This window comes from Euleptes europaea, chromosome 12 (assembly GCF_029931775.1).
Source record: "Euleptes europaea isolate rEulEur1 chromosome 12, rEulEur1.hap1, whole genome shotgun sequence".
In the NCBI taxonomy this organism is placed as follows: Eukaryota; Metazoa; Chordata; class Lepidosauria; order Squamata; family Sphaerodactylidae; genus Euleptes; species Euleptes europaea.
The window spans coordinates 56,992,649-57,012,134 of record NC_079323.1 but is presented as its reverse complement, the minus strand read 5'-3'; the positions used below and the strand labels follow the sequence as shown (position 1 = coordinate 57,012,134).

At 41.7% G+C, this 19,486-nt stretch overlaps 2 protein-coding genes across 3 annotated transcripts in view; one reads left to right on the top strand and one right to left on the bottom strand.

The window, feature by feature from the left end:
• Positions 1-10,811, top strand: part of GRIK1 (glutamate ionotropic receptor kainate type subunit 1) — a 207,022-nt gene extending 196,211 nt beyond the window's left edge. For both annotated transcript variants that reach the window (XM_056858891.1, XM_056858889.1), the window contains one exon: positions 10,802-10,811. The gene's annotated coding sequence lies outside the window, so the exon portion shown is untranslated. The remainder of the gene's footprint in view (positions 1-10,801) is intronic.
• The window catches only part of MAP3K7CL (MAP3K7 C-terminal like), a 29,513-nt gene extending 12,414 nt beyond the window's left edge, over positions 1-17,099 (bottom strand). The window contains exons 1-3 of the mRNA XM_056858895.1: positions 16,699-17,099; positions 10,290-10,398; positions 7,968-8,029 (exon numbers count right to left, since the gene is read on the bottom strand). Of these exons, the coding sequence (XP_056714873.1) occupies positions 7,968-8,029; positions 10,290-10,359 (132 nt within the window). The 5' untranslated portion in view covers positions 10,360-10,398; positions 16,699-17,099. The remainder of the gene's footprint in view (positions 1-7,967; positions 8,030-10,289; positions 10,399-16,698) is intronic.
• Between the last annotated feature and the right edge of the window lie 2,387 nt (positions 17,100-19,486).

Sequence of the window (19,486 nt, the reverse complement as noted above, 5' to 3'; positions counted from 1 at the left end):
CTGTCTTCAGCTGTCTTCTGACAATTGAAAATGAGGAGGCCAGGTGCACCTCACTGGGGATGTTGTTCGGTATTCATGGGGCTGCCACAAAGAAGGTCCACTTTTGTGTGCCCACCAGATGAGCTTCTTTGATTAGTAGGATAGTCAGGAGAGCCTCTCCCTAGGGTTGCCAGCTCTGGGTTGGGAAATACCTGGATATTTGGGGGTGGAGCCTGAAGAGTTTGGGGAGGGGAGGGACTTTAAAGTCATAAAGTCTAATTGCCAAAGCAGCCATTTTCTCCAGGTGAACTGATCTCTGTCGGCTGGAGATCAGTTGTAATAGCAGGTACCTAGAGTACCTGGAGGTTGGCAACCTCTCCCTGAGATTTTAATTCCCAGGCAGGAACATATGGGAGAAAATAGTCCTTTCCCATTCCTCTTCTGGCCCGAATTAAACCATTCATCCTGGCTCATTCCGGAGTTACAGAGCATGCATACTCTGTTCTCGGGTTGAGCTTCACCCCACCCTTTTCCAAACCTTTCTTCAAGGCAGCATGCAGATAGCCAAACAGGGGAAGCACAGAAGATTGGCTTCTCTCACAGCCAATCACAAAGCAGTGTGTAAAGAGGCAGGGATTCAAGTGCTTCCTGCTACCTCGGAGCTCTTTCTGAGCAAAATAAAGGCTTTTTTAAAACGAGGCTTGGATTTCTCTCCCCCACCCTTCTTTCAGATTGCTCTGTTTTTTTGTTCTTAAAATGGTTTTTTATGCGGCAGTTGGGTCTGGGGGGAAGGAAATCTTCCCTCAGGGTGAGTACTGTGAAGTCAGCCAATTACAGAGCAGCATTTAAAGGGGTGGGACTTGATTTGAACCTGGGAGACTGCTTTTCTGTGCTCATACCTCCATTAGCACACAGTTTCGTCCCTGATCATTCCAGCCAATGCATACAGTTTCCCCCAACCCGGGTTACTTTGATCCTGGGTGAAACGGGGAATAACGGGGAATAAAGGAGGTCAAAGCGACCATGCATAAATTACCTTTGTCATTTGGTTTTTATATGCTGACTTTCTCTACCACTTAAGGCAGAATAAAACCGGCGTACAATCGCCTTCCCTTCCCCTCCCCACAACAGATACCCTGTGAGGTAGGTGAGGCTGAGAGAGCTCTTAATAGAGCTGTGACTAGCCCAAGGTCACTCAACAGGCTTCAAGTGGAGGAGTGGGGACACCAACCCCGTTCACCAGATTAGCGTCTGCTGCTCATGTGGAGGAGTGGGGAATTGAACCTGGTTCTCCAGATCAGAGTCCACCACTCCAAACCACCGCTCTTAATCACTATACCACGCTGGCTAATGGGGCTCATAATGACAGTGAGTAGGAGGGAGCAGCGAGAGCAAGAAGGGGAATCAAGAGAGAGGGCAAAGGGCAGGGATTGTGCTTGATGTTATATTTAATTAGTGACCACGTATCTGATCTCCATTTTAGCTTAATACCTTACTATTTTTTTCTTGACCATTTGAAATGAAACCAAATGCATACTTCGGATCTGCTTTCGATACTCATCTTGCCTTCGAGTATGTTCAGGCTTTCATGAATGTTACTATTGTTATCCACTCAGTAAATCCTCTTTCCAAAACTAGAAAAAATTTTATTCCCAGCTTCGGCAGCCCTTGTCTATCTCCCCCACCCTCTCCTATAAAGAGAAAGGCAGACCATCTGTCTAGCAAATCTGTCATTTCCTTCTTTCCATACCTCTCATTCCCCTAATGTCATTCTTAGTCAACCACTTGCAGGGACTGCTTATTGCAGTTTTAATAGTTCAAGTGGTCTCCCACTGGCATTCCATTTTGCATCTTCAGTGTTGTCTGTCCAGTTTAGCTTGCCCCTGTCATGATCAGATCTTGGAAGCAACGTGGTTATTCCACTTGGATAATGTCTTCAACTACTTTCTTATGGCATTTCCTTTTGCTGATATCCCATTTCAGATGTTACTTTCAAGCACATCAATGGCTCAACAACTGCATGTATCACGATTGCATGATGCCCAAGATGCTCCTGATATGCATAGTCACCAAGTTGTCAGAACAGGAATGACACATGTACTTTGCATGCAAGTACAGTTTTAGTAGAACCCTAGCAAATCCAGAGGTTGGTTTGCACATGCTAAAGCTGTACTTGCATGTAAAATATGCATATTACCCCTATTCGGCCAACAAGGTGACCACATGTGCTGGGAGGATCTACACATGGCTGCTAAGCTCCCAGGATGCATGGATATAATGCATGGACTCATCTGTTCCCTTCTGTGGCCATCTTCTGCCAGCAGGTGAAGATTTTTAAATTTCATTTTGCATTCTCTCAGCAATTCCTCCTTCCTGCCCAATGTTTTCATTATTGTTTTTATGTCTCTGTATGTATTTTAGCTCTGCTTTTAATTATTTTAATGATTTGTTTTTGTTGGTTCTAATGGTTTTTGAGATGTGGTTTTATTATGTGTGTTTTAACTTATTAGCCACCTTTGCAGCCCTTATGAGGGCAGAAAGGTAGGGTGTAAATTTGGTAAAATTATATAAAAATAATGTCTGAAAAGTGCTTATGCTGGATTAGGGTTGCCAACCTCCAGGTACTAGCTGGTGATCTGCTATTGCAACTGATCTCCAACCGATAGAGTTGGAGTTCCCCTGGAGAAAATGGCCACATTGGCAATTGGACTCTATGGCATTGAAGTCCCTCTCCTCGCCAAACCCTGCCTTGTTCAAGCTCCGCCTCAAAAATCTCCCGCCGGTGGTGAGGAGGGACCTAGCAACCCTATGCTGGATGGAAATGGGCATTCTTGATAGTGGCACCAAAATTATAAAACTCCCTTCCCAGGATGATTCATCTGTCTCCCACTATTAGTGTCTTCTGCCAACAGGTGAAGACTTCTTTATTTCATATGGAATACCCCCAATAAGGATTATTGGCCCTCCTCTGTGGTTCTGATATCGTTTCTTTATGTGTTCTTATTGAATAGTTTTATCATTTTAACTGTTGTTCTTAATTGTTCAAATGCTTTAATGTTTTTATGTGAGCCTCCATGGAAACAGTGATTGGGTGGAAAGTTTGCATTAAAATGTTTCAAATAAATAAAAATACAATAAATATATCTGAAACAATAAAAGAAGTTTTGTGACACTGTAAACACTAACACTTATTATGTCATAAGCGTTGGAGTGGCTTTCATTTCCTCAAATGCACAAAATGGATTCTATTCCATAAAAAACCTATGCCGCAATACGTCTAAGTGTCAGAAGGCTCCTTTTTGTTTTGCTGCAGTAGAAATGGCTTCCTCTGCAATTTGCTCACACATGTAAATACACCTTAATATTGGATCATTATGCAAGCATCTGTTTGCTGCATATTGTAGCTTCTGATCACATGTTCAGACAACATGAGACATACACAATTTTCACATGAGAAAGTATTTAGGTGTTATCGGAAGCAGCCCACCAGTTAAAAGAGCTACCCACGTTTCTGTAGGTAATGTAGCTGTTGCCCTGACCTGGATTTCCCAGGCTAGCCTGATCTCGTCAGCTCTCAGAAGCAGGGTTGGCCATGGTTAGTACTTAGATGGGAGACCGCTAAGGAAGTCCAGGGTCACTATGCTGAGCCAGGCAATGGCAAACCACCTCTGAAAGTCTCATGCCTTGAAAACCCTATGGAGTCTCATAAGTCAGCTGCAACCTGACAGCAGTTTCCACCACCATGTTGCTGCTGCTATAATTGCAATTCTATATGGCATTCTGCTCGTGGCAGTAAAGTTCTAACACCATTTAGCTGATTAGGGATGCCAGGTACCTCTTTGCCACCTGCGGGAGGTTTTTTGGGCGGAGCCTGAGGAGGGTGGGGTTTGGGGAGGGGAGGAACTTCAATGCCATAGAGTCCAGTTGCCAAAGCGGCCATTTTTGCCAGGTGAACTGATCTCTATCGGCTGGAGATCAGCTGAAATAGCAGGAGATCTCCAGCTACTACCTGGAGGTTGGCAACCCTACAGCTGATGGATCATGAAGTTCACTTACTGCTCTGATACGGCTTCTGTGAATGACTTCTCAGACACACAGGGGACTGATTGCAGAAAATCTCTGAAGACAAACAAGCTAAGGGATAGGAAGCCCCGAGGCAATATGGCTAAAAGAAAAGTCTGAGAAAGGCAACAGTCTGAGAAAGAGGAACCTGAAGGAAGGGTAGGAGAAGAAGGAGAACTGAAAAAATGGACAGAGCAGATTAAAGTGAAGCAAAAAGGAACTAACCGGAGAAGGGCTCTGAACGAAACTGACAGTACTTAAGATCAATTCAGTATACTGTGGAAGAAAGAAGTGAGGAAGACTGACCAGGCCAGGGCAGCTAAAAGGGTATAAGTGGTCTGAAAAGAGTATAAAAGAAAACTGGACTACAGCAAAGCACATACAGGGGGTAGAGACGAGAGGCACTGCAGTGTGGCAGAAAGGAAGTAGACTGGCAAGGGAAGGCACCAGGAAAACACAGGGTTGCTACCTCTAAAATATTATTAATTGTGGCTTCTACTGTAATTGCAGCATTACCCTCAGGAGAGGGGGTATGAAGGCCAAAAAGCATATTTTTTGAACTAAATAGGCAATGCAGTTCAGTTTTTAGGGAAGCAGGGGAAAGCTGAGGTCTTTCCCTACAAATAACCAAATGTGGACAATGCATTCTTTCTTTTTCTAACTGCATGATCTCAATTCTGGATCTGGGTTCTTATTCTAGCAAAACACTTGAGAATTTGCTTCCACCCATCCATATTCACCAGTGTTTTTGTCCTCAGCAAAACCTTTGCTTGTGTGCATTTATGAGTCAGTTCAACAATTTGAAAAAGGCTGAAGACAATAAGTTTCTGAACTGTGATTTGAGTAGATTGGCAAGTTATACTTTAAAAAGTTAGTCTTTTCTATGCTTACATGGAACATAAAGCCATCATACATATAGTTTTCTGCTATTGGCATGCAGAACTGCATCCAAGTTAGGCAACATCTTGGCAATGGTGCCAGTCTGTCTTTCCAGGAAAAGGTTCTCCTTATCATTTTCTTCTTGTGGAGCTAACTTCAGTTTCAGAACAGCTGCTTTGTGACAGAGGCATGGGAGAAAGGGTTAAACACTCCATAACCCAGTAACAAAGAACAATTAAGTACGCATGGTACATGGACTGTATGTGTTGTTTGTTGTGAACAGGGTTATAGAGTTCCATGATTTTTCCCCCAATGACTTTTTTACCTTAGGTGAAACAGCTTTTGACATACAGGGTATTAAGGGAAGGGTAAAAAGGGTTAAAAATTTCCTTCCCAGGCCTCCCCCCCACAAGTGTGGCATAGTGTTGTTTTTAAGACAGGCTGGCTGTTGGAGCCTCAGAAAATGGTGTTTCAACTCATAAGAAACCTGCCATATTGATTAAGCTCTCCTAAATTTACTAAATTGGTTGTACTTCTCATGCATGTAACTTCAGAAGAAATTATGCCAATGTATTTGTTAGGTGTTAGGCTCAAGGTTGACTCAGCCTTCCATCCTTCCGAGGTCGGTGAAATGAGTACCCAGCTTGCCGGGGGTAAAGGTAAGATGACTGGGGAAGGCACTGGCAAACCACCCCGCAAACAAAGTCTGCCTTGGAAACGTTGGGATGTGACGTCACCCCATGGGTCAGGAATTACCCGGTGCTTGCACAGGGGACCTTTACCTTTACCTTTAGTAGCATAAAAATGTGCTTCTTTATTGAAAATTCAAGAGAAAGACCTTCGTACAATGGAGAACATAAATATAGTGCTACTTAGAATAACTTTAGTGAGCAGATCTTTTTCTGGAAATGTTTTCTTTTGTTACATGAGCTACATGATGCATTGATGGAGTGATCGTATTAAAGTAGGAATGATCATATAACGGTAAGAATGAAGCTTCATGTGTGCATAAAGCTCATCGTACATCAGAACTGTTGTGGGTATTGGATTGTGCTCTGAGTACAATGTTATTTCCATTAAAAAATGCTACACTTGTCAGCCAAAATCATTTTAAGCTTACTTAAGATGCCTGTGACTTTTCTGTGCCAGTGCACTCAACTTTTCTTTTCATTTGTTCCATGGAAACTCTGGAAGGAGATCATTTGTATTTCAGAATAATAGCTCCAAATAATTTAATGGGTCCCAACGATCTAATATAAAAGCACAAGTAACCAGAAAACTGACAGCAGAAGCCAGGGCCCTTTCCAGAAAAGGCAAATGGTTGGTTACTGTGGGAAACAAGATGCTGGACTAGACAAACCACTGGTCTGGTCCACCAAGGCTCTTTTTGTGTTCTTAAAAGAATTTTGAAAACCAATTTAGATGTTCTTTTGTGGAGACCATGGTTTTACAAAAGGAAGCCAGACTTCTTTCAGTATTTCTTCTTACTATAAGGACAATATAAATATTTTGTAGATATTGTTAAAACTTGGTGTGTTTCAATAGCCTTGCACATATACTCTAAATCTAGGTTCAGCCAATGTATGGAAGGGGGAAATTGGGATTGTGTCAGCAAGTCCACTATGGACCTCCTGATTAAAACTTATGTCCAGATATGGATAGGCTTCAGTAAGCACATCCTACATCCCTGGAAATTGGAGCATCCTCCAGGGGACTATGTTGGAAGTCTTTGCACATGAGTTTTGTACTACAAGATATGATCAGGGAATGGAAGGGGTGAGAGAGGCAATCACAACTTCCATGCATTTAGAATATCTGCACAAGAGCTAATAATAGGATTCACCCCGCTGATCTGTGTTGTGATACAAGATACTTACAGCATGGCCCTATGCATGTTTAGTCAGAAGTAAGCCATGGTGAGTAGCAAATGCCCACAAATAGTTGTGCATAGGATAGTGTTCTTAGGTCAATTTCTTTTACTGTCCTGTACTTTAATTGCCTGTGCCCATTCTATCCTCTCTTCCTTTTTCTCCTCCCCTAAACATATCTATAAAATTCTATATGAAACACCTTCTCCTACTGATGTCATCTAATTCTCCAATAGCATCATGGGAATTACATAATCAAATATTTTTTTAAAAAACCTCCCTCCGTCGTCTCCCTTTTTCTTCTTTAGAAACTCAGTTGTATCATCAAACCATACCCTTCGGCAGTTTTCATATTGTACCAGGAGCTTTAGGATTTCTTTATTCCTGCAACATGAAGGACTTGATTGTACCTGGATTTATAATGTCTGTAATGGATTCTTGTTAATACAAGATTCATTAAAGCCCAACATTTGAACTAAACTCCTTGATTGCCCCAGACCTTGCTTTTTGCAAGCTTTAAAAGCAACAATAAAGTTAGAATAAAGTACACCTCATAAATTCTCTTACAAATCCCAAAATTCATTAGGCTTTTACATTATATTTTTTTTTAATGTTTGTGTATGTGAACTTTCCAGCTTGTGTTTAGTTGTTTTAATGATCTATTTTTGTTTTAATGGTTTTTAGCCCTGTGGCGCATAGTGGTAAGCTGCAGAACTGCAGTCCAAGCTCGGCTCACTACCTGAGTTCGATCGCGACGGAAGTCAGTTTCAGGTAGCCGGCTCAAGGTTGACTCAGCCTTCCATCCTTCCGAGGTCAGTAAAATGAGTACCCAGTTTGCTGGGGATAAAGGGAAGATGACTGGGGAAGGCACTGGCAAACCACCCCGTAAAACAAAAGTCTGCCTTGTAAACGTCGGGATGTGACATCACCCCATGGGTCAGGAATGACCCAGTGCTTGCACAGGGGACCTTTACATTTAGGATGTTTTCTTATATATGTTTTTAATCTGTTAGATGCCTTGATGGTCCTGATGAGGGCAGAAAGGCAGGGTATACATTTTGTTAGTAAATAAATAATATTATTACATTTTATAGTTAAATGCCACTTAGACTCTTGTAAGTACAACAGTTCAAATATAATTGTGATTGATATCTGTGCATTAAATAATATTATATTCACCTGGAGCTGCTGTTCTAGATCTGGAAAAGCCAAAGGAAAGGGATTCTCAGATGGGGTATCATCTGAAAAGGAAACAGTTTTAAAGTTCACTATAGAGCCACTCCATGTCATCAGCTGATCTAAAGCATACAACAAACGTATATGTTTCACCATATATTTCCATTCATAGGCTACCATCCTAAAATGCACCTCCACCACAGAGGTTATTTGTGAACAGGGCTTTCCAGGCAAATACCCTACTAGGAGGGGACATTATTTCCCTATGATCAGGCATTTGTCCAGACTGTCTAGTTCAGAAGTCAGGGCGCCAACAGGCCTGGGGAAAATGCCCTGTACCTTTAATATCACCTGTAAATCACATCCTTTTGTGCCTCTGTTAAAGGGTCATGGCATTTTTCTCCAAGCCTGGCAACCCTAGTCCCCAGCACAGCACTGCATGTACATGTCTGATCCAAAGTCCTCATAATGGCCATGTGGTCTTTGTAATGTGTGAATCTGACCTTTAGCTATTTAGCTGACCCACACACACCTTTAGCTATTGTCGCAAGGTGATTAAATGGGATGAGGGGTAGCTTAAGCAAATTCTTACTGATTGAAGGGAACTGTTAATTATAAAGTTGGTAAAACTTTTCAAATTTAAATGTAGCTGCTCTTATTCAATTTACATGTGTCTGAAGTTAACATAAAATAACACAATAGTTGGGATCAACAAGGGAGTTGCAGAAACTTCTGTTGTGAGGAAATCACCAGTTTTCCATCCATTTCTTTGAAGGCCCATTTGCAAATACAACGGCTTCACCTTGCTAGGAAGGCTGTGCTTATATGGAATAAAAAGATACTTGTTCAAGGCCTGAAGTCAGCAGCCCTAATATTTTATTCATCAATATTCAATGGAACAAATACCTTAAAATATTCCGTAACTGTGATGGTACATAACTTTGCACCTCAATTAAGACAAATTATGCTGAGAGGAAAAGCTTGGAACATATCTGTACGATGCAACTCAGCTTCTCCACTTCTTCCCAGCCTGACTACAGGCTGCATAATTAAACAAATGAAAGTCAGCAGTAGTATAAAAAATGAATATCAGCCAACACTGTGCTTTTGTTGCTGTTGTTGTTGGTGTTACGGAACTTACAACATAGACCGGCTGTTTCCTGAGCACTTCCTTTAAACTGGTCTGGAAGATATTTTACAACCTCTCTTTTTGCATTTTTTAATTCCTGCAATGAATGTCAGCCGCTCTACCCTATACAAAGTGCTGACTGGAATTATGTAGGTTTGCTATTTTGGGGTCCAGCAAGAGAAACTATGAGCAAGATTTACCAAAGTATTTTTGCTCATAACATTCTAGCTACCACCGATAAATACATAATATCAACAACTGTGTAAAATAATCCATGTAATTTGAACTTTATTTTGATATTGGCTTGGAACCTATCAATTAGGGTTGCCAGCTCCGGGTTGGGAAATACTTGGAGATTTTGGGGGTAGAGTCTGAGGAAGGTGAGTGTTGGAGAGAGAAAGGACTTCAATGCCGTAGAGCTCAATTGCCAAAGTGGCCATTTTCTCGAAGGGAACTTATTTATATTGCCTGGAGATCAGTTGTAACAGTGGGAGATTGCCAGCTACCACCTGGAGGTTGGCAACCCAACTATCAATATATGAATGGTAGATGGTTGCAGGGGTGTATATTTTCCTCCCTTCCCCTTCCTGCACAGCTGTGATCCCTGAAAAGGTATCGTATGCGGTAACAACTATAAAACTGCCAGGTACCTGTGAGTTGCAATGCGGAGACAGGCAGAACTGTCCATTTTGCTCTTGAGGCAACAGAAATCGTGGTGGTGGTGGAAAGTGCTATCAAGTCACAGCTGACTTATGGTGACCCTGTAGGGTTTTCAAGGCATGAGACTTACAGAGGTGGTTTGCCACTGCCTGCCTCTGTGTAGCAACTGTAGACTTCCTTGGCAGTCCCCCAAGTACCAACAAGACCTAACCCCGCTTAGCTTCTGAGATCTGACAAGATTGGGTTAGCCTGGGCCATCCAGATCAGAGTAACAAAAAGTTTACTCAGCTGCATTTCCTCTGCCTGTTCAAAGAAGGAGGTGGGGGTGATTTCCCTTCTTCACTGCAAGGGACCCTCCTGCTTGTCAGCTTTTTGTCCTTTTCAGGTGTCACAGAGAGCTGTTGTGGGAAGGGAAGAGCTGTCTCGATGAGCCTTTAAGTTTGTACAATCATAGTATCCAACCCATTATAATACTGGCAAGAGTAAACAACTAGACCCCCTTCCCCAAATAAACCTTTGATGAAACTGAACTTTACCTGGAGAGTCATTTAGACTGAAGGCAATTCGTATTGGTTTATCAGCAGGTACCCTTGCTGTGGTGATCATGTGGGCACTTGAGCCTATGCGTTTACTTATATGTTCCAGCTGCAAACAATTAATGTAGCAGATATTACAGATTAGGAGGTCATTACAATATAACGATAAAATATATTCAATTACATTCTGAAACATTACAAAATCTCTGTGTTTCCCACTATAAACAGCATTTACTTCCCTTTAAGTTTCACTCTGAAAATGTAAGATGGCAGATGAAATCTGCATGCATATAGTCCCCCTGAGATCGTCATTCTTTTCAGAAGGCATAATTACTTTTTTTTTTCACAGTTCATATGGACATGCACAGGTGTGTCTGAAGTCATAAGGGTTATTCAGAGGAACTCACTGTCTACATGTATTCCACAGCAAATTATAGCCCTATTTGGTTTTCAGCCTTTTCTAGTAAATCAATTACAATAGAAAGGTGCCTTGTTAAAACTCTGTTTTATTCCAATGTCTGGGACAATAATAATTGCCATATATTTTCCATATTTCCTGCCCTTGCTTTCCCCCAACTGTGTTCTTGTGTTCTTTTCCCCACTGGGGTTCTTGACATGTGGTTTATTTCAGGATGGTTCTAGAGTTGCCAGCTTTGGGATGGGAAATTCCTAGAGTCTTAAAGGGTGGAGCCCCTGAGAGTTGAGTTTGGGGAGAGGAGGGTGTTCAGTAGGGATGTGATGCCATAGAGTCCACCCTACAAAGCTGCCATTTTTCTCCAGGGGAACTGATCTCCATAGCCTAAAGATCAGTCGTAATTCCAGGAAAACTCGAGGCCCCGCCTAGAGGTTGACAATCCTAGCTGGTTCAGACATGCACACATTGCCTGAACCAAGTGCCCGAACTAATGCAGGTGAAAAGTACTTTGAGGGCTGTCATATAGAGGATGGTGCGGAGTTGTTTTCTGTTGCCTCAGAAAATCAGACCAGAACCAATGGGTTGAAATTAAGTCAAAAATGTTTTCGGCTAAACATTAGGAAGGACTTTCTGACAGTTACAGTGCATTCCTGAAGGGGGGCAAATGCTCTTAGGAGCCGGCGTTGGGGCACTTACACCGCCCCCCCTGGACTGCGGCAGCAGCACAGGTCTCAGGCACCAGTGGGGCCTTCCACCAGCGTTCTCCTGGCGCAAGTCCCTGCGCCGGCATCCTGGGAGGCATTCCCGGGGTGTTCCGGGAGGCGGAGCTGCCATTAGGCAGCTTCCAAACCCCTTTTGCCCTGGGAACGCCTCTTGGGATGATGGCGGTCCTGCACCACCTTTTGAGGTGGCGCGGGCCCGCTTTCCCCATGGAAGAAAAAAGAATTTTTTTCCTGGTTTTATTTAGGAGAAAAAGGCTTTCTTACTCTCCAAGGTGGGGATGCCTCTGAGGAGGCTTCTCAGCTGCACTGTCCTGGCCGCCGTGGTTCACCCCCCTTCAGGAATGCACCGTTAGAGGGTTCCTCAGTGGAACAGGCTTCCTCGGGTGGGTGGGGGCGACTCTTCCTCTTTGGAGGTTTTTAAGCAGAGGCTAGATGGCCATCTGACAGCAATGCTGATTCTGTGAACTTAGGCAGATCCTGAGAGGGAGGGTAGGAAGGGTTGCGTCAGTGCTTGGCTCTCGTGGCCCTTTCTTTCATGCCTAGAGTAATGCTGATCACCACTTTGGGGTCAGGATCAGGAAGCAATTTTCCTCCAGGCCTGATTAGCCAGGGATCCTGGAGGTTGGTTTTTTTTTGGGGGGGGGGGAATCTTCTGAACATAGAGAAGAGGTCACTGGGTGTGTGTGTGATTTTCCTGCATTGTGCAGGCGGTTGGACTAGATGACTCTGGGGTTGCCCAACTCTATGATTCTATGAGGAGACATGGGTGAACAGGTGGAAATCTATGGCAACTTATCTCTGATAGTCCATTCTCACATGCAGGATATCTTTAGGATGGTTTCTGCCTATGAACCTATCTGGATTCTTAAAACAGTAGAAATCTTGCTCTGCATTCTCTCATCATCTTCACTATCGATGGTAGTTACAAAAAAAAATAGGCCTTTTAGCAGTGAGGGCCAACTTCCCCCGGAGGGTTTGGTTGTCCTCAGCTTTATATACCTCCAGATACTGAGTCAAAGCTCTCCTATTTCAGCATACTGTTGACCCAAATGTCAATTAATGATTTCTGGCATTATTCCAATGGTGTGTTGAACTGCAATTCTGTCTCTTGGCTTGGTTTTATATCATTGTGACTGTTTTCGTTTTCATGTTTTTGACACGTTAGGGTTTTATTACATTGTTACTGATTGCCAACCCCCTTTAGCAGCTATTAAGGTGGAAAAGCAGAATAAGCTTGATTTCTATCCTGGAGGGCAGGATAGAAATCAAACATAACAAAAAAAATAAACAAAAAACCCAAACAAACACAAATACTCTAATAAATAAATAGGTGAGGTCATCATATAATGAGCAGGTATGTATGATACAGCTCTTTGTTGCATTGTCCCACACCCTTCAAAATACAGTCTCAAACATAGTGCATTCAAGATAATATCTCTTTGTTGTAGACATTACCGGTATGTATTTTTTAATTCAAATATATGCAGAGATTTCCTAAGTACAACTACTCTCCTTTAGTTCTAGCTTATCTGAGCCCATTATACATTTTTTTTTTTTACTAAGTACCAAGCATGTGTTTATGGAGCATTGTTCCAGAAAACGGAACCACGTCACAAGTCAGTGCCTAAATCCTGGTAACACCATAGCCCCCAATTAATACATAAATGCCAGCTATTTACAGAAAACTGCTATAGTGATGCCATCACTGTTTAAATCAAATATAGCTAATTGTACAAAAACTACAAGAATCTATTATAATTAACTTATTTGGTATGGGTATAAATTATTATTCACCCATTAATCTATTCTGTAGTCAGTATCAGATGTAACTGGTGGGCTCCGATAGGCTTAGAAGAGTGTAACTCTGTTTAAGATTGCACTGTTAATTTGCTTTTCTTCTAGTCCCAATTAGACTGGAGATATTCCATGATAGAGCTTGTAGAAATATGGTCCTTATAGCAAAGTGAGTTTGGGGGCACACATTGATTGGGAGAGCCAATGTGGTGCAGTGGTTAAGAGCAGAGAACTCTACTCTGGAGTACCATGATTCCCTACTCCTCCTCATGAGCAGTAGACTCTAACCTGGTGAACTGGGTTGGTTTCCCTACTCCTCCACATAAAGCCATCTGGGTGACCTTGGGCTAGACACAGCACCTCCTGAACTCTCTCAGCCTCACCCACATCTCAAGGTGTCTGTTATGGGAAGGGAAGGTGATTATAAGTTGGTTTGATTCTCCCTTAAAAAGACAGAGAAAATTGGGGTATAAGATCCAACTCAGGCAGCCCATTCCTGAGGGGAGGGGGGCAAAGCTCCTTTGGAGCCGGTGTGATTCTGCGCTGGCAAAGGTGCCACCTTATCATGGAATAAGGTGGTACCTATGCCGGCATGGGGGCAATCAGGCCAGTGTCCGGGCACCACTGGCTTGGGGGAGTGTTCCTGGGGGTGAAGCTGCCTTTAGGCAGCTTCCACAGCCCTTTCACCCTGGGAATGCCCCCTTGACTGGCAGCAGGGCTGTGCCACATTTTTTGGGTGGCACAGCCTTGCTTTTTCAGTGGTGCATTTCCCCAATTTTTTCCTTTTTATTTTTCCTTTTTGTATTTTCAAAAATCTTTTTTTCTCTGCAGCAGCTGTATCTACCCCTCCCTTCAGGATTGCGCTCTTTTTCTTCTTCTATAAAGCCAATTGAGACATTACAGAACACACAAGTTGAATCTGAGCTCCCCACCTGTGCCATATGTAACAATTATACATGAATTACAGGTTGTCCACAATTGCTGCCCATGGGGTACCCAATTCACATTTTGAGTGGGGTGTGCATGGCTTCGGCCTTTCCCACCCCACACTATTTTCCTGAAGCAGTCCTGCGGCACTACTCGGCCCACTGGGAAAACCCACATGTATACTTATGAGTTCCCCCAAAGGGCCAAACAGCAACCTTCCCCCTCCCTGACCATTTCTGTTTCAGGAAATAATACGTGAGGGAAAGTTGATGCCCCTTCTCTACACACAACAGTCAAAATCTGAATTGGGCATCACATATGTGGGAATTCAGGAGAACCCGCAATTTGCCTACCTAAAATTGTTATGCAGGACACAGGGTGGGGACCACAGAGATGAAGAAAAAACAATGATGCAGTGGGAAGACAATTTTAATCCAATATGTTAATAACCCCTATACATTTTGCATTGAATTTCCTCAGGAAGATGTATACATATATCAAAAAAGGAAAGAAGAATTGTAACTGTTTTTCTTAATTATTTGTTAAAAATATATCAAAATTATAAAGCATGTTTAAAAAGAACTTCTGAGCATGTACAAATAACACTTAATTATCAAGAGTCACCAAATACTGCTAGGAACTTAGAATAATGTTATAACAATTATTGCAGGTATGTATAAACAAGAGAACGCCGAAGCTATTAATTATGAAAAATATTTAATAGAGTGAATAAACCCTTTTTAAACAAATAAACAAAAAAAAAATCCTGTGAACATCATATTAAAAAGCCAATTTGTAAAAAGAGAATGTAGACGAAAAATGAGGTTGCCAACTGTGGCTTGGGAAATTCCTGAAGATTTGGGAGAAGTGCCTGGGGAGGGTGGAGTTGGGGAAGGGGAGGTCAGCAGGGATGTAATGCAATAGAGTCTACCCTCCAAAGCTGCTATTTCCTTCACAGAAACTGATCTCTGTAGTCTGGACATCAGCTGTAATTTCAGAACGCTGGCAACCGCAGAGAATTTAGAATACATAAAATTAATCAATGACACCATTCTTAGCTTATGTTCTGGTATCAGTTATGAATTTGGCCAGCTCACATCTTTTTTTTTAATGTGCCTTGTTCTCAGCATCTAACTAGCAGCTATATCTCATGAAATGCTACTAGTAAGAAGCATTTAAACTTGTGCTGAAGCCAGGGGCTGTTGTCTTTCATTTTAGGATGAAATACTAATGCACTTTGCAGGCTCAAGAGGACTAACAATTGGAACAATTTGTGTGATCTACCCCAAAATGACATGCAAGTATGACAACCATTGTTGTTTTCTATTAAAGAACAAGTAATACAAGTGCTTGTTTTGAAAGCAGCCGTAATGTAAGACAGATACATTTCTGTTCTTTCATGGTACTGCCTAGCTGGACAAACTTGGGTTCAAACAGTGTTAACTGGAATGAGAGATTGCCAGAATCTGTTATTTGTGATCCTTTTTATATAAAAACTGGACTGAACTATAGTCAATGCAAATAAACATTTTCAAATAAAATCCTTTAGCTTAACTAATCTGTTCGACTATATAATAAATATTCCCCATGTATCATTTTAAAATTAAACATTATCATTTCAAAATTAAAATCTTCCTTACATAGAATAGTCTGGTTGAATAAAAGATACAGGTTTGTTTTATTTTTTTGAACAAAAATACCCAAATGTTTTAGGCAAAGCAAATTTTACAGTGAGTCTTAGTCAGTTACACCCTTCTAAATCATTGACTTACAACTGGGTCTAGAAGGGGTAACTCTGCTCAGGATAGCACTGTTCATGCCAAATTGTAATTTATTTCCTCAGTGTCATGGTCATATTAATTTATAGCAAGAGAGAGAGAATAATAGAAAAACAATCTATTATGAATGAAAAATCCCACCATAAACATAACTTTAATTACATAGGATCTAAATTGTTTATCCTTTGAATGACATCTTCCACATAGTGTAAAATGCATTTAATAGGTAATCAAACTACTATAAAGTGCAGTTTTAAAAGGATTATTTTTGGATGGCTAAAAGTTCCCTTTTAAAACCACTATCTTTTTCTGATTCAGTAATGATTCCTTAGAAAAAAAAAGGTTTGTTGGCTTTCCAAGAAGACAACTGCATTCATAGGCGCTCTGCACTAGCTGGTTTTCTTTGTTTCTTCACCATGCTTCCACAGATTTCCAAAAGGTCCTTCTCACAGGAAAAAAAGCAAACAAAAAGAATCCAAAGAAGACAGAATATAAATTTCATTCCGTTCATTTTATATGGAAATATCATCAAATGGGAGAAATTAAGAGATTGGATTTAAAACTTCCCGTTTATCCTCCCCTCTTATTAAAGCTTGACAGCCATTGTGTCTCATAAGATCTCTAAAAAGATTCCCCAGAAAACAGCTCCTCGGTTATAGATTGCCTGTGAAACTGCATGTTGTTTCCTTATTTAAAAAAATCTGCAGCAGAACTCAACTTAAGTGTGGTTACAGCTCAATCAGTTAGTTCAGTTTTCACACCTGTTGCCTTACCTCACTTAGTAGTGTCTACACTTGTGTAATCCAGGGCCAGCCACTGCCTTGGCTTGTCGTTGCCTTTATGGAGTCAAGATTCAATAAAAGAAAAGGCTGCACCTGCTACATGGCAGCAAACTGACACGGTCTGAGAAGTTGAAACAGCTGTCAGAGCAACATGCTGCTACCTGCACTTCCCATAGGCTTTTCGGTCCCTCCGGACCACCCTTTTCCATTTTCCTTCACAATTCCACTGTCCCTTTCTTTCTTTTCCGACAATGAGGGGTCACAGTGTAGTCATGCTTCGTGGGGCAAAAAATCCTTCCATCAGAGGCATTGTTAAACCAGCAAACGGCCGAGAGTCCAAGCTTTTTTAATTCATTAGTCCTGGCAAACTTAAAATACAAACAGACTTGCTTCATAGGCCTGGAATGTTTTCAGCATGACCCAATCCATGTCTGTGTCTATTCCAGCAAACTGGAAAAGATAGCCTGACTCCAGTCAGCAAAAATGTCTGCAGCTCCAATCAGCTTGGGGTGACATTGCCAACTTGAACCGGCTGCAAGCAAACTATCAGATGATAGCAGCAGCTATCAAAGCTAACAGCTAGGCTGGACTGTTGCTGCTTTAGTCCAGGCTTGGTAAAATGATACGGCCCAACAGACGAGATGACAGACCCGCAACTTTAAAAGAAACAATGGGTTATTCTTAGACGCACTGTATATTGACGCTGATATGTGAATACGTTTCTCAAGGTATGTTTACAGCCATCATGGGATTACACTTCCGGATATGGAACAGAAACAACATGCTTTCTTCAAATCACACTCATTTGGAAATGCAACCATAATTAAATGATAAATGTATTCTGACTTTTTCAAATAGAAATACTCAAATTATAGCAATATTTTTTTCTTGACAGAACAGTTCTCAAAACCTAAACAAAAAACACTAAAATGATATATCCATTAATGCCTTATTGTATCTGCTTCTTGATTGACAGTGAGATTTAATTTTGCTTTCTAGTGTGCTGATTATACTGCACATTTAATTGAATTAAACACAATAGTTTAAAAAAAAAACAGATGTGATTTTGTAGTTCTTAACATAAGACTATACAAGTGTTTTACCAGATCAGACTGATGATCTGTCTAGTTTTGTAGTGGCCAACTAGATGCCATAGAAGACCCACAATAGGGGCACAAAGGCCCAAGCAGCCCCCTGCTGCTGCTCCCAGTGGTAGGATCGATCCTCCCCCCAAACTCTGTAGCCTCAGACTCTTAAACCTTTCCTTGTAGAGAAAGTATTCCAATTTTCTGATAATTTTGGTTGTCCTTTTCTGCATCTTGTCCAGCTCTGTGATAGATGGGGTGACTAGAACAGTACCCAGTATTACTCCAAGTGCTGCCACACCATAGATCTACAGAAAGACATTACAATATTGTATTGGCCCTTTTAATTCCAATCACATTTGTAATAATTCCTAGTGTAGAATTTGCCTCTTTCACTGTTGCAGCACACTGAATTGACATGCTCACTCAGCTGTCCCCCATGACCTTAATACTCTTTCTGGTCAGTCATTGTCAGTTCAGACTAGGCATCCAGAGAAGTTCACCATGATCGTACCTTTTCCTCAGTCAAGTTTCTGAGGCAAGTTTCTGGTTGGATCATCTCAATGTTGTTTTTGAAAGTTCACCTCAAATACAGTACTATACTGAGCAGTAAATGTTTGGATAGTGCAGATTGCAACAGTTTTTGCCCAGTTCAAGATCTAAATAGTCTCATTCACTGGAGAACAGGCAGAATCTTGCAAGGTCATGGTCATTCATGTCTTAAAATTGACTGACTTGTGTCACTTGCAATTTTATGTACAAAATTTATACCCAGCCTTTCTGCCATCATCAGGGTTACCAAGACAGCTAACATTTAAAATATTCATAATAAAAACATGCCTTTAAAACAATCAAAACCAAGCAAAAGTACACACACAAAATATAAAACAACAATTAAAACATAGGGAAGGAAGGAGGGATCACTGAGGGAATGTCAAACAAAACAAAAAAGTCTTCACCTACTGGTGGAAGATGGCAACAGAAGTGGACAGTTGAGTCTCTTTGGGGAGAGATTTCCAGAGTTTTGGTGCCATGACTACGAAGGCCCTCTACTGGACTGCCACCCACCTAATCTCAGAAAGCAGGGTCACCAGAAGCAGGACCTCAGAAAATGATTGTAGCAGACTGGTAGGTTCATAAGGGAGCAGGTGAACCTTCAGGTTTACTTGTCCCAAGCCATACAGGGCTTTAAAGATCAACGAAAACACCTTGAACTGTGTCTGGAAACAGATTTGGAGCCAGTGTAGATGGGCCAAAACTGTAGTGATATGATCCTTATGACCCACTCCAGTCAACATCCAGGCTGCAGCTTTCTACACCAGCTGAATTTCTGAACAGTTGTCAAAGGCAGCCCTATGTAGAGTGTATTGCAGCAATCTAATCTAGATGTAAGCAGTAGGATTGCCAACTCCAGGTTGGCAAATTCCTGGAGATTTGGGGATGGAGCCTGGGGACAGAGGGATACCATAACTGATGGTACCGAAAGCCACTGAGAGGTCCAGGACAAATGTAAGCTTTCTGTCCATCTCTCTGTGCAGGTCATCCCCCTGATGACCAAGGCTGTTTCAGTCTTATATCTTGGTCTGAAACCAGATTGGAAAGAATCCAAACAATCCAGTCACCCCTTTTTTTCTCCTTCACAGTTGGATGTGTCCTTTAAACAACCAGCACTGGCTAGATTGCATTGTCTGATT